The sequence below is a fragment of the Dermacentor albipictus genome, chromosome 3, assembly GCF_038994185.2.
Source record: "Dermacentor albipictus isolate Rhodes 1998 colony chromosome 3, USDA_Dalb.pri_finalv2, whole genome shotgun sequence".
Taxonomy (NCBI): domain Eukaryota; kingdom Metazoa; phylum Arthropoda; class Arachnida; order Ixodida; family Ixodidae; genus Dermacentor; species Dermacentor albipictus.
Genome location: NC_091823.1, coordinates 121,760,764 through 121,775,342, shown reverse-complemented (window position 1 = coordinate 121,775,342; position 14,579 = coordinate 121,760,764). Strand labels below are relative to the sequence as shown.

The 14,579-nt window shown below is 51.9% G+C and overlaps 1 protein-coding gene across 1 annotated transcript in view; it reads left to right on the top strand.

Moving 5' to 3' along the window:
- Nucleotides 1-3,485: 3,485 nt before the first annotated feature.
- Nucleotides 3,486-14,579, top strand: part of LOC139057566 (uncharacterized) — a 93,805-nt gene continuing 82,711 nt past the window's right edge. Inside the window, exon 1 of the mRNA XM_070536008.1 lies at nt 3,486-4,367. Within this exon, the coding sequence (XP_070392109.1) occupies nt 3,905-4,367 (463 nt within the window). The 5' untranslated portion in view covers nt 3,486-3,904. The remainder of the gene's footprint in view (nt 4,368-14,579) is intronic.

Below are 14,579 nucleotides of genomic sequence, written 5' to 3'. Positions count from 1 at the left end.
TTGTTCAGTTTACAACTGCACCTGGCATTACATAACCATAATAATCAAACCCAAAATCATGGCCTAAGATATTCTTGGAAACCACTGAGTGGGCGTATGCAACCTTAGGCCCCCTACTACCCCTCTAGAAAAAGAATCCTAGCTACGCGTCCGTTTCGACGCTGTTGTTCTATGTGCCGCATGTGCGTTTGCGATAATTGTGTTACCGCATTTAGCATGTTTATGGGCGCAGTTACTATGGGCGATGGGATACTCTCCAAGTGCCTACCTAGCAGACATGCCCGCTTCATCTGCTGCTGAAGTGCTCATAGGCTGGGGGCGCCTGTCTCCTTGGGACAGGTACCCCAGCCTAGCCAATCAGAACTTCAGCAGCAGACGAAATGAACGTGTCCACTAAGTTAACCCTTACGGAGTACGCGCCCCCTGTCGTCGGCTGCACCAAATACAAAGTTCTAAAACGCGGTAAATGCCTTGAAGACTTTAATTCTACTAATCAGCTGTCGTTACGGCCCTCCGTGTCATCGTCGTACTCTTCTTCTCCCTCTTTGTCGCCTTCGTTATCTGCTCATCCAGTATCGCTACGTTAATATTGTTGCTCAATCTCTCCCGCCCCACGCCTCTTGTCACACCATGCTTCGGCTAATAATGTTCTTTTTTCTTGTTATATTTTATCATACGAATGCAGGCTGGAACCGTGGAACTGAAAAAAAAAAGCAAAACGAGCAAGGACGTTTCCCGACTCCTGCAGCCAGTGGCGCCAGATGTGAGCACTGAGAGACCACTTCGCGCGGGCACGCGAAGCAGAAGTTGAAGTAAAAGCAGAAGAGGGGGGGTCGGCAGCAGGTGGGCGGCTTGCCACTGGCTGAGGAGATCGACCCTCCGACGTAGGGTATACAGTGCGTTTTATTCTATGCGCCTTGTCCAGGAGCGAATGAGAGGTAGGGGGGGGGGGGTGCACGCACGAGATGGGTGCATGATTTCCCCCCCCCCTTTTTTTTGTGAGTTCCCGTAAACGGAGAAACCTGCGCGTGCGCAAAACGGGGAGTGCGGGCAATGCGTTTCCCGTGTCTCTTCTTTCGGGCCGGAAGCCGCGGCTTCCTCCCGGGTCGGGCCGACGCGAGGGAGCTGTGCTCCGCTCCCGCGGAGTGACAGTGCACGCGTCACATCGCTGCAAGAATAGAGAGTACAGGGAAAAGCAGGGAAGTGATTGAGAGAGCAGGAGTCCCTGAAGCGAAGGTAAATGGCGCAATATAGTGATAGGGGTTTTAAATACCCAAGTTAAGATCGAGGTCAGATAGGCAAAAAGGCGATATACAGCGGTAGATGTAGTAAAACCAGACTAAAAACAAGCTGGCACAGTGACTAAATGTCCCCCGCTCAGTTTCAAAGGGGATGCCAGTGAACTTGATCTTCATCATCATCAACAACGAGATTTAGCTCGTTTGCATACGCATTACTCTACGGTATAATACCGGGTTGCGGGAAATGCAGATGGCGGTAGCAACGTCTTGCGACACTTCGTCCCACGACAACGCGTGAAACGTCTTGGTGTTACATGGGTGTTCTCCTAGAAGCAGTAGTAAACAAAAGCGAGTGATTCTGTCGCTGCCGACATTTTGTTCCTGCAGATAAGTAGTATATGATCAATCAGTGCAATAATCTTTACGGAAATACCGGGTTGAAGGAAACGTAATGCTCCCATTCATTTCGGTTAGAAAATTGCGCCTTTCGAAAGCCATTAGTCTCTAGCGAGTGGTTCGTCAGCCAGCTCGTTATATTAAAGAGAAAACAAGGGTAGGGACGCCAGAAAAGAAGGAACTCGATGCTGTTGCAATCGTCAACGTGCCTGTTTGCGGTCCAAAATCATTTTTCCAGGGATTATCACCGATACGATCGTTTCACCTCGGTAGCTTTTTAAAGAATTTCATTACATTAAAAGGAACGCGATGTAAAGAAAAAGAACATTGAAAATCGACGGAGAATCACCGCGTCGTTCCATTCGCTGTCCACTCGCTGTGGTTGCTTAGTGGCTATTGTGTTGGGCTGCTGAGCACGAGGTAGCGGGATCAAAACCCGGCCACATTTCGATGGGGGCGAAAACGCCCGTGTACTTAGATTTAGGTGCATGTTAATGTACCCCAAGTGGTCCAAATAGCCGGAGTCCCCCACTACGGCTTGCCTCATAATCAGATCGTGGTTTTGGCACGTAAAACCCCATAATTTAATTTATTCGCTGCCCATGCCCGATACGTTCGGACTGTAGGGTAAAGTGCAATGTAGTACATGAAACGCTCTCATTTTAAACGACCAATGCGATGGACAATTAGACTTGGCTGCTATAGGACTACGACACGCGCAATAGTGCAGAAACATGCTACAAATAGCGCGGAAAGCAGCCCGTCTATCGCATTATCTGCCAGTGAACTTCGACTCTCGAAAAGTGCGGGAGTTTTGTCACGGTGATTGCAAATACCTTTTTTTTCATTGTTTGTAAGTACTGTTCGTCCCGCCCTCTCCCTCACATTAGCTTTGTTTTTCTTTTTCGATTTTCCGAAGCCTTTATTGTCCTAAGGTATTGTTCCTAAGTTTCCACCAGCCAGCCAACGCTCGTTGCCTTCCCACTGCGTGTCATTTTAACGATGTCGTCTAAGTCTTGCTTTAACAGTTGGTGCTTCGCTCACCCTATGTGGTAGTGGACGAGTTGATAAGGAGGTGATAACCAAGAAGAATTAACGCAGACCGGGCTCACGCAAGAATGTTACAGATTGTCGATTTAGGCAATACGTAAGACTGCCACGCAAGCCCGGCGCGACTGCCGCTCCAGTGCTACCGCTCCTCTTTTGCCCAGGAAAGGAGGCAGGCGCCTGAGGCATCGGTGCGTATGGTTTCGAAGCAGCCTGCTTCTGGGCTGTGACCCTCTGCGGAAAGAAAGCATTCCTTGGGGTAGCGGGGGCAGTAGGGGGTAGCGTAGGGCGTGGTGAGGGGGACGCCTGCCTTAGGAACCGGCACCGGCAGCCCGTTTCTATTCAGCCGCTGCGGCGGGGGGAAGGGCGCTCGACAGCGGACGCAGCTGTTCTCAGTTCGGGGGGCATGGGTCGCGGACCTGTTGGCTCGGCTCTGACTCCTTCCGAGGTGACGCACTCACCTTGAAACCACGCTGACAACGCACCACGCGCAGCAGACGACGCCGCAAAACTCGGCAGACGACATCGGCAGCGCCGCGTCAAATTAACCGCGTGTGCCCGCTTCTGGACTCACGCGGAGAGATGAGTTGATGGCAGCGCAATATGCATTGCTCCTAACAGAGGCAAAGGTAGGCGGATTTGTTTGACCTTTGTGTAGTTGTGCGTGAGGACGTTATCTCTCTGTGGGAATTATTACATTGTACTCTTATCACGCGCTCTTGCAGCAACGATGTAGTGCTCGATTTGTTATCAGCGCCGTGCTTCGTTGCGATAACGTCTGTCATAGAACGCCTGGCTCAAGTACGGATGTCAGAGACACGCGTCGACTGGCTGCCAGTGAAGTGGGGGCAACATAACAGGGAAGCACATTCAGCTACTCGCGAAGTTGGCCTACGTCCTGAGGGCTGAGCGAGCTGTGTTATGCGTGACAAACCCGCTGATGGTGATACAGCGACATCATGTACCCGGATTTTGTGATAATTGGTGAAATGAAGATATGCGGAGCCACCCCTACATCTCCGGAAGGAGTTCTAAGGTTTCTTGAAGTGAATCGAAGCTCCTGACTCGGCAAGAAAGCGGTACTGCACCGCAAAATGGCTGCATGAGCGCGTGGAAAAGTGAAAGCAACGAATGAACGTTGACTTCGGACCACAAACGGCGTTCGCGAGACTGTGTTCAAGCGGGCCAAGTGATAGCTGCACTCAGGAGAGAATCAAAACATGCCGCGTTTTATGCGGGCCACTCAGCGCACCCGACTGCTGCTCGTCCTCGTCGTTGTGTTTACCGTGCTCTTCATATGCGGGGTGGCCGAAGACAACGACCGACGCGCCGCGGTGCGGTCGACGTCGGCAACGCGCGTCGAGGGTGGTGGTGGTGGCGAGGCGAGCAGCGGGAACGACGCACTCTCCGTCGCAGCCGCTCCGGAGGAATTGCATCGGTCGGAGAGCGTCCGAGAAGTGGTGCACGGCGACTCTCGGTCTGCGTTGGTGCGCGGTGAATCGTCGGCTTCGGTAGCCGCTGTTGGTATGGTGCATCAGGAGAGTGTGGAACAGCGGCAGAGCTCCGCTGTCTGGCAGGGCCAGGCCGTCACCGTGGTCGGCCTACTGGGATTGACCGTTTTCGCGGTCATAGTGGCCGTCGTCGGACGGAAACTGTACCGATCTCGCAGGGAGCGACGCAATGGTGAGTTGATGATTCGCCGTCTTAGCGCTTCTTGCTTCGAGATTCACGATCCGTCCGCACTTGCCGGAGTAGATGTGCAGCAGCACGGAGACATCGATTGCGTTCCAGAAACCGGGTTATCTCAGTTCGTGATGGTCGCGCAAATGTATCGGTAAACAAAACCCGCACTGCTTATCGGAAGGATATCGTATCTCCCTTGTGTAGATATCTATAGTGCGAATAAAGGTAAGCGAACGAGCGGTCGATGTCGGCGATATTATCGGGACATTACGGTGTGGCACATCCGATATGCGTGAGAGGGTATCAGAAGAAACGGTATCATCTTTTGAAGAGAATTTGTTGAGACGAAGATGTTGTGCTGTGAAAAAAAAAGAAACGACAACCACGCCGTAATTAAGTGACGCGAAATCAAGCTGGCACGAGGTCACGTGCTTGAGCAGATTGCATCTAGGCGCATCCCTCCGCTCTCGTTACCGCTATCCACAGGGTGCCTGCCTACATTTCCCCTTCCTCGTAAATAATCATGGTGCTGCCGGTGTGTCGAAGCTCGACCTGCTCGACTCCGATCGGCCATCCGCCCCACCTAGCTGCGCAGAAAAGTTCGCGCACTTACATTAGTCACTTTCATGGTTTAGCGAGCGCAGAGGAGATACTTGGACGCAACTGAATGTTTTAACAGCGGCGTCGGAAGCCTTTCGAATTCGTGTCATCGTCGCTACGAACGATGGAGCACTTCCCGTCAACGACGCTAACCCATTCGCCTTCTTGTTGATGATGATCGGATGTTTATGTTGATTTACGTTTAACGGTAAGCTTAGTTAGTTCGATAGTTCGCACTCTATAGTTCCTAGTCGACTGAAGGAAGCACGGAAGCTCGTCTGTCGTCTAGCTCTTTTCGTCTTCCGCCGTTCGCACCATAATACGCGCAAAATTATTCCTGAGCTTGCGCAGCGTGGTCAAACGAACTTGAGCACGGCGTAAAATATTGAAGCGAAACTGCCTTACAAATTTCCAGCTGTTTCCTTCGATCACGGCCGACGATATCAATCACAGAAGAGACACAGTCCGAAGAGAGGCCAGCCTCGAGGCCGCCGTATCAAGGCTGTGAAGACGGCACTCGGTACATATTTCCTCGGCCGCAACAGCAGCGGTCCTTCGTAAATAAGTATACTGACATGAAGTTTTTGAATTCTATTACTTCTTTTTATTCGCCAAGTCAAGGACCAAGCACTCTTCAAACGCTTCAGAAATCGTTGGCGAGCGTCAGAGCTACCTAAATAATTTACAATACAATCCTTGTTTCTGAGAATCTATTACAGTTTCGTCACATTTCGGCACCTAGTACTTGAATGCGTCATGACGTCAGGACGCGCTGGTTCGCTCCGTTCGGGGTAGTCGCGATAAGGGCACATTCACACCGGCGACTTGAGGAGGTCGCGCGACCATTTGCGACTCGCAATCAAAAAGCGACCGAAGGCGACTGATGTTCACACCGGCAAGCCCGGCTGAGCGCGACCCGCAAGTCGCAATCCCGGAGATTATCGTTCTCAGCGAGAACTCTCGGAATCTACGCGGAATTTGAATGCGACGCCGGAGGAGGCCGGATGTAGACACACGAAAGATCACTTCCGGTGCGCCGCTGATTGGCTTATCAATTTTGCGACCATGGTCGCGCGACTGAAAAATCGCGCAGAGAGCGACTCGACCAAAATGGTCCCTTTTCGAGAACGGCGACCGGTTGCGACCATTTGCGACTGGTCGCAAAGCGACCAACTTGGTCACGCGACCTCCTCAAGTCGCCGGTGTGAATGTGCCTTAAGTCCGCAGAATAAGAGCATAGACTCACTCTTCAATGTTTTGCTGGATATGTACTCACTCACGCGAACTCTGATCGATCACTGCGTCTGCCACACGCTAGCTCGGCCTGCTGAGATGCTCGCACCACTCTACTTTATTATTATTATTATTATTATTATTATTATTATTATTATTATTATTATTATTATTTACGAGTAACGCCATCACTACCTAGCCTTATCGCTACGCGACGTTAACAGATTGTGCTCCTTGTCGTGACGTCAAGACCATGTCGTTGGCACCACATTCAAGTCCGGCATTTCGAGACCAATATAACCTACAGTATCAATCAAATCGACTATCAACGTACGTCTTGCGGGAATTTCTCAACCTGCAATGCCTGCCACGTGGGATCATTTCGTGTATACGAGGAGTGTGCGGGATAGTGTCTGCATCTTACAAAAAAACATGTGTCGCAACGCCTCTTAACTTCACGATTGGTGAGAAGTTGGGAGGCTGCCGATGGACCCCGTTGGGGCCGGCACATCTGCGGGCTCTCGTTCTGGGAACTGCTCCGCGGCCTGGGTGCAGCTCTGCCGCAGCTCCTTGGGCGAAGGGAGATCCGGTTTTGTTCGTTTTGACGTCGTGCCTTGCTGCCCGCGGCGGCGGCGGCTACGAGCGACCGCCTGCCTGCCTGCCAGCGGTGTGGGAACGGGGCCCGACGGCGTGGAGTGCGGCGGCCCTGCTCGGTTTGAAGCGGGGAGGGGGGGGGGGGGGACCTTCTTCTAAATGGGACGGCTGCGCCCCGCTCGCTCCCCTGGAACAATAAACTTGCGTGTCGCGATAACGCCGCGGTCGTGCGCGGCACTGGCGGAATATATCCTTGGCTGGATAAACACGAGCACTGGCTGGCGCGCATTCCCCGAGGCTCGGCTGCTTTGCTCTCTCTCGCGGGGCTTTTTCCACTGGCGGGAGAGAACGACGTCGCCGGCCGGAGAGGCCGCACCGCTGCGCAAACTGCTCGACGGCACGTTATTTTCCGGGTTCAGTAGAGAGTTTTAGTTTAGGGCACGCAAGCCGCTTGCGTCCCCTAAACTAAAACTCCCTAGTATTTCAATAGAGTTTTAGTTTCGGGGACGCAAGCAGCTTGCGTACGCAAGAACTAGGGGCCACGGTACTGCACACGCGCACACCTCCACGTCCGGGTTTGCGCAGGCGCATTACCGTCACCCCTAGTTCTTGCGTACGCAAGCCGCTTGCGTCCACGAAACTAAAACTCTCTATTATTCAACGCCCCCTCCCCCCTCCACGCACACACACACACACACCACTACGTTTTCGTTCTTTTTTGGTTTTACCATTGAAGGACTGGTTTTACCTATCTTTTCGATCTCCGTGCGGGATTTCACCAACACATGCGAGAAAATGCGTGCCTACCTGTCGATTACAGGTGCGACGCGAGTTACGTTCGCGCGGTTTTTCTCGCCGCCACAAGCGACATCGGTCAGTCTGTGTGCGTGCGAGGGCCGGTTGCGGTGTCATTTGTCAAATCTGCGGACTAGAAATTTGAACGACCATCGCGAAGTCAGACTACTACCGCCTGCGTAGTATATTGACGTCACGACAAAAGCTCTGCTGGGAGAAAAAGAAAAGTAGATGTTATGTTTTAGATCGTGGGCCGTTTGGTAAACGTATTCAACAAGTCCTTTGCCGCGTGCATGAAAAGAGCGTTATACTATGAAATTCCTACGTCGTACAGACGTCGCGTCGTCGCAGTGTTTTTCTGCGCCGCAGTCGTAACTTGAACGTCGCTTACGTCATGAGGACGCCGAAATTCAAGCAGCCCACAGAACAACGCCGCGGCTGCGATTGCGCTTCGTTTAGTTGCGCGACTTAATTGCGTCTCGGTTGTGCGCCGCGATGTTGGCCCCTCGCATTCTTCGCGAGAAGCAGCCTGTGGTCCGTCAACTCGCGGCGCTGTTCGCCGAGAGCGGCGGCTGGCGTCTCGCAGCTTCGCCTCGCCCGCGACGTCGGCCCTTGCCAAGAACAACATCGACGACCCCTGCCTTGGCCTCGTCATCGTAACGAGGCGCGCTAAGCCCTCCGGTTGCGTCACGGTGCGCTCTTCGTGCATGCCGTGTAGTAGGCCGACGACGAATATTTAAAGCCACGGAATGGGGCGACCGTACGGCTGGGAAACCTTCACCTTCAGTCTATTTATCCAAACACTTCGCTTGGCCTACAGAGGGACGAAAAAAAAAAAATGGCTGTGGCTTAGGTAAGGTTAAGCCCAGGATGCGAAGCATACTAGCCTTTATTTTAGTTGTTGAACCACTGTTTAGCCTGGTGAACTGCTGTTGCTTGGCTATATTTGGTTCGGCTAGACGAAGAAACAACTCATGCATTACTTCTTCGCCTTCAAGAGTGGAACGCGACAGCGTTCCCGTCGACCCGCCAAGGGGTGTAAGACAATGGGCTACAGGGCAGCGACTACGCGCCCCGCATTGGACGCGGTGAGCGTCGAGCAAAGCAGCGTTCGGCGCGGCAACGAAATGTGCGCCTGCGCAAGAGACGCACGCCTTAGAAACAGCGCGTTTCTAAGGCAACACCGCATTCACTAGAGGCGCTTTTGTACCGCTTTGAAGCGTACTCGTGGCTCAGTGGTAGCGTCTCCGTCCCACACTCCGGAGACCCTGGTTCGATTCCCACCCAGCCCGTCTTGCAAGAGTTGAGCCAAAGCCACTTCTCCTCTGTCGTGACGTCACGGTGTCACGTGATTTCATGGTCACCGCCGCGCCTGAGGAGCTGGGTTGAGCCCTCGTAATATGCTTCGCATAAAAAGGGTGGGTGGGTGGGTGGGGGAGGTGGTGAGATAAGGGCGGCACGCTTTTCCCGTTATATGCTAGCGGAAACGCTTACTTAGCGCGGAGCAGGTATAATTCCGCAGTCCTGCAGGTCTAAAACTGGCTGCGTGAACGGTCGCTCGGAAACGTATAGACCCGCGCAATTGATCATCTCCACCTGGAGCGCTTTATGGACGCTGCAGTCTTCCTCGCCAGGGTTACAAGTTTGAGGTAGAACTTAGTTCTGTGCGGTTCGCATGCGAGCGTAGTTTGTGTGTGTGTGTGTGTGTGTGTGTGTGTGTGAGAGAGAGAGAGATTGGTTTGAAATTAATTCCGGAGTGGTTTGCCTGGCCGCATGGCCGGCGTGCTTACCCGATCCAATTGGATGTGGTGGAATGAAAAGATGTGCACAGGGCACATCACGAACGTGCAGCGTACACGGAACACACACTACAGCAAGCAAAACAGTAACTAAAGTGAGACCGCGCTCTAAGGAAGGTTACAGGCGCCTCTCTTGGGCGAGACGCACACGTATACCGTTAGTCCATTGGCCCAAGTACGCGTCGCGGCTCAAGCCGTGACCAAGGAGGTCTAACAAAAATTTCATTTGAAAACCTCCTTGGTCATGATAGTCATTGATGAAAATTTCAGTGCGGACATTAGTGTTGTTCTTTCTAATCGGAATAGCCTGCAAACGCAGATTAAGTGGAATATGTTACCAAACGCATGCGACAACCAACGGTATGCATAAGGTGCTGGTTTTCTTGTTTTTCGCCTGTACGTGTAGCTTTATTTTTTGTTTATTTGAAGCTGCTATTGGTCGTCCGCCGCAAATAATTCCTATGCCTGTTTCCGTCCTGCGAATTTCTCGTGCTGTTTTCGAGACTTCTATGACCGGAGGGCTCCGGGTAAATTTTGAGAACTTGGGGCTCTTTTGCGTGCTCCTGATATGTAAGCATACGTGAACGTTTCCTTGGAATTCCACACTCCACTGAAATGCTGCCTGGTGTCGAACCTTGGACCTCGTGTTTAGCAGCAGATAGCCGTCGTCACCGAACCCATGCATGCACCGCAGCGGTTAGATCCTAAAAGCGCAGTTTATTTTACAGAGGTCACCCGCCGTGGTTGCTCAGTGGCTATGGTGTTAGGCTGCTGAGCACGAGGTCGCGGGATCGAATCCCGGCCACGGCGGCCGCATTTCGATGGGGGCGAAATGCGAAAATACCCGTGTACTTAGATTTAGGTGCACGTTAAAGAACCCCAGGTGGTCGAAATTTCCGGAGTCCCCCACTACGGCGTGCCTCATAATCAGAAAGTGGTTTTGGCACGTAAAACCCCATATATTAAAAAAAAATTAAAATTATTTTACAGAGGCCGCGCGTTTATTTCATGTGGCTGGATCCGGGAGGCAAACGCCCCTTCGATAAGCTCGCGCTCGTGCCATCACCTCTGTATACCGAAGCCAGTCGCGTCAGTATGCACGCGATTCTCCGAAGCCGTTATCGTGTAGTCCGCATGCGGAGTTATAAGAGTGATAGGGGCAGCGACGGATTCTTCCAGTTCCCGCTGTGCGTTATTTGTCCTTCTCCAGTGTCGCCCTTCTCGCTCGTCGTCGTCATCGTCGGAAGGTGACACACGCGTGCGGAACACGGGGCCCTTGCGAGCGTCAGCCGTCGTCCGTCTCCGCGCGGGAAATATCCCGTTCTCCGATCGCGCGCCGTGATGACGTCATCGGGCGAGTTGGTGACGTCGCACCCACACTGTATCGTCTCCGCCGCGAGGGTGCCGTTTCCGAGTTTGCGACGCTCGTCATCCCCTGGCAGCAGCGTGTTTCTTGAACGGTTGCCGAGTTCCCGTCGAAAAAAAGAAAAAGAAAGGAAAAAGAAAAGATAGGAAAGTTGAGAATGTGCTTGAGTAGAGTCAACACTATATAGGCCGTTCGCGTGCCCACACCGACGGAAATAAGCAAAACGCACGCGAGCTCGAGAAACGAGAAGTGTGTTTCTGCGAGTCCAATCGACGCGGTCCGAACTGACTTCCGAGAACCGCGGCCTTGATGGGAACGCGCGTACTGCAGCCTTCGGAAAACCGCAGCGCGCGGGCAGCGGAATCAACACATGTGACACGCTCCATGCAGAGATGGCTTTTAACACATTACCCCATTATTTATCGTGTTTTCTTTTCACCTTTATTTTGCGAGGTGTAATGAACGAAAGGAGCTCGCGTTTTCCGAGTCCGTCGTGAAGTGTCGTCGCGCTGCCTGCACTCTTTGTTTCGGATTCCGCATTCGTGTTTCCCCAGTTTCTATGCCTCTCGTCACTGGGGGGGGGGGGGGGGGGGGGGGCATTCAGCATTCGAAGCGAGGTTGACCGCTCTTATTTTTCGTAGTTCGTTCTGCCGACGAAAGGCGGGGCCTGTCGGAAGAATGAAATACAAGAGAAAGGAAAGAAAACAAAGACAACTGGACGAAAACACAAACACGGCACTCGGTCCGTCCGCTTTCCTCTTCTTTTCGCTCTTCAATTTCCTCTCGAAATTTCGGCGGCGGATCGTCGGTCGTCCGTCGCTCTCGGCTTCACGCCTCGCCGAGGCTCGAGCGCAGCGAGAAACGCGCGAAGACGTACCACATGTAAGCGTTGCCTGTCGCTCAAAAAATGGGAGCGAGCGCCATAGCCGCTGCCGGCCACCGACGAGAAAAGAAACTCGTTCTCGAAAAACGGCTACAGCGGCTTCGGAATCGCCGGCTTCTCTCCCGCTGTGCGGTCCGTGCCGCCGCCGTCCACGCTGGTGGAGCGAGGAGGAGGAGGAGGTGGTGGACGCTTCCAGTGAATGGGCGCAAGGCCGCGCTGTGGGCGCTTCGGAAAAAAAAAAAAAAAAGCGGCTCTCTTTACGGCACTCTTTTGTGTGCCCGTGCACCGTTTGTAAATGCGGCCGCGCTTCTTGGAGTGCGCGCGTGGCCATTTGCGCTGCGAGGAACCTTTTTCTTGGAAACAGCGCGTGCCTAACGAGGTACGAGACACTTTGAAAATAATTTCTGATCCTGAAAAGGGAACATGGGTGTGAATGGGTCTATCAATCACATGGTCACGCCCTTCTTCATTTTTTTTTACCCTTAAAAGTGAGTAACGGTGTAAGTCGGTGTATAACTCGCACGCTTACACCCAGAAAGGGTTGTAAGGGTGTGAGCTATATACGAGATCACTAGACACCATTATTCACTTTTAAGGGTGTAACTTACTTTAAAGCGTTAAAGGAAGGCCACACCGCTCGTTCCCAGAACCCGGACTATAAGTGAGTTCTTGGATACGGATGGGGATCTCAGAAATAGCGCCCTTCGAATGCGACATTTCATGCCATCAGAGGCGGCTGTAACGGAGCGCTTGGAAAATGTTTGGGATCCATGCTTGGAGCACGCGAACAATCAGGATGACGTAAACTATGCGCTTGTGTTTTCGACGCATATTCACCGTGTCGATCGCTCGAAATATACTTAGTTCGTAGCGAGCGACCACGCCTGTACAAAGACACGCGGGACCGGCTCATGTCGTGCGTCTATGTGTGTGTCTATATATGTGCTATTGTTTGTTTCGCATTAAACGCGTGTTAATCAAGCAGTCATGCGCTAAGCAAGTTCTCCTCCATCGATCGCTTTCGAGCGCGCTTCAACTTTCCGGCGAGGCTTACACTGGCGTGGTGCAGCTACCTATACGTCACTGGAACGATGGTCACCCTGTTAATATACTACAGTCGATGAACGCTCACCGAAAAATATATACCCGTGCGTCGGTGGTAATATACCACGTCGGTTCAAGTTGATTTGTTGGTGATCCGTGACGATTACGACTATAGCGGGTCCACTCGGCTGCGCGCGCGGTGATGAATCGCATTCAAGTTGTCTATTCATTATTGTGAATAACGCTGCATATATACTGACCTGCGGATATGGGGACGCGTGCAGTGTAGGCAGAATTTTGTAGTTCAAGTTGTTAGCTCTTTAAAAAAAAAGTAATTGAAGAACTGGCGCCGTCTCTTGCCGTTTCAGGGCTAAATATATATTGCTGTCCTTGTGTGGGCATAATTAGTTCCGTTTCTGAATACCCATCTCTCTCTCTCTCTCTTTCCTTACACAGTATATACCTCAGCTGATTGTGGCCCACGAAGCAGCCTATATATACATGCGCGCATCCAGCGTTGTTCTGTTGTGGAATGCGGGACTTTTGTTTTATACCGGTTTGCAGCACGCTGGCAAGCTATATAACAACGCGTGTGTTTCTGTGTTGGTGATTAGCCGTATCGTCTCTGTTACCGGCCGTGCCACGTTGCACTAGATAAGGCGCGCAATTGTGCTATAGTGCCTCATTGAGCAACCCGTGTTCGAGGTGAACCGTGCAGGTCAGTGATATCGGCCATTAATCACTTATGCCAGTGACGCGGCTCCTTTATCTGCACCAGTTCGCTGGCCTTCTACGATTGCCTTTGTTGAGGAAGGTGGCGAAACTATAGCCGTGCAAGGCCTATCGCTTATTATTGTTATATTTTTTCACAAGCGGACATGACGGCATCCTATACTGATTGTCCCTAAGAGGGGCCGTGAGCATAAATATGTATGTGCAAATCATGCCTTGGAACGTAATCGCAGTTCGTATACACTTGTCCCGACGATGCATCTTACATTGCTACACCGCTGTAGGGAAGATTCTGAATTGTTGTACATATATCTAGTGGCCTTCTCATGTTGGATTAGTGAGAGACACGCTGGCAATATAGCACGTGTACTACCGTTAGAAAAAAAAAAAAGATCAATCATGAAACTTATATTGCGGGTAATAATTAAGTGTATGGAAGCAAAGCAGCTTCGGTTTTGGCAAGTTCTCATCTCAAGGGTGCCGTATTCCTCGTCGCTCTCCCGGCATCCCTCTTCCGCTTCGTGCGCCTAGAGGCACAGTAACGAAGAAAAAGAAATGGGAGTAATATTGGCTTCCGTAATCTCTTCGGCCACGTGATCTGTCACTACATTTACCACGCGTCCTTATCGGGCAGCGCGGCTTACCCCTTGCCCCGGGAGCGAGCTTATCTCGCTCAGCCCTCTCTGTGCAGCTCGCTAAAGAGAGAATGCACGTGAGCGTGGTGATCTGCATATGACGCCCCCTTTTATGCGAAGCATACTAGCCGCACAACCACGCTCTTCCTACCATATACCATATTCCTACCATATGAGCTACCATATGACGTCATAACAGCTGCAAAAGCGGAGGCTCAACTCGTGCGCTCGCCTGCATGAGTTGTTTCTTCGTCTAGCCGAACCAAATATAGCCAAGCAACAGCAGTTCACAAGGCTAAACAGTGGTTCAACAACTAAAATAAAGGCTAGTATGCTTCGCATCCTGGGCTTAACCTTAGCTAAGCCACAGCCATTTTTTCCGTTGAGACGCGTTACCCCATAACTATACCTTCTCATTTACCTGCAGTTAGTGAACAACAGCAACGTAACCCTATAGTATAGTACCGACCGAGTGCAATTTCCTTTTGGTAAGCTCGTTGTTGGCGAGTTTTCGCAGCTGCTGTGCTTCCG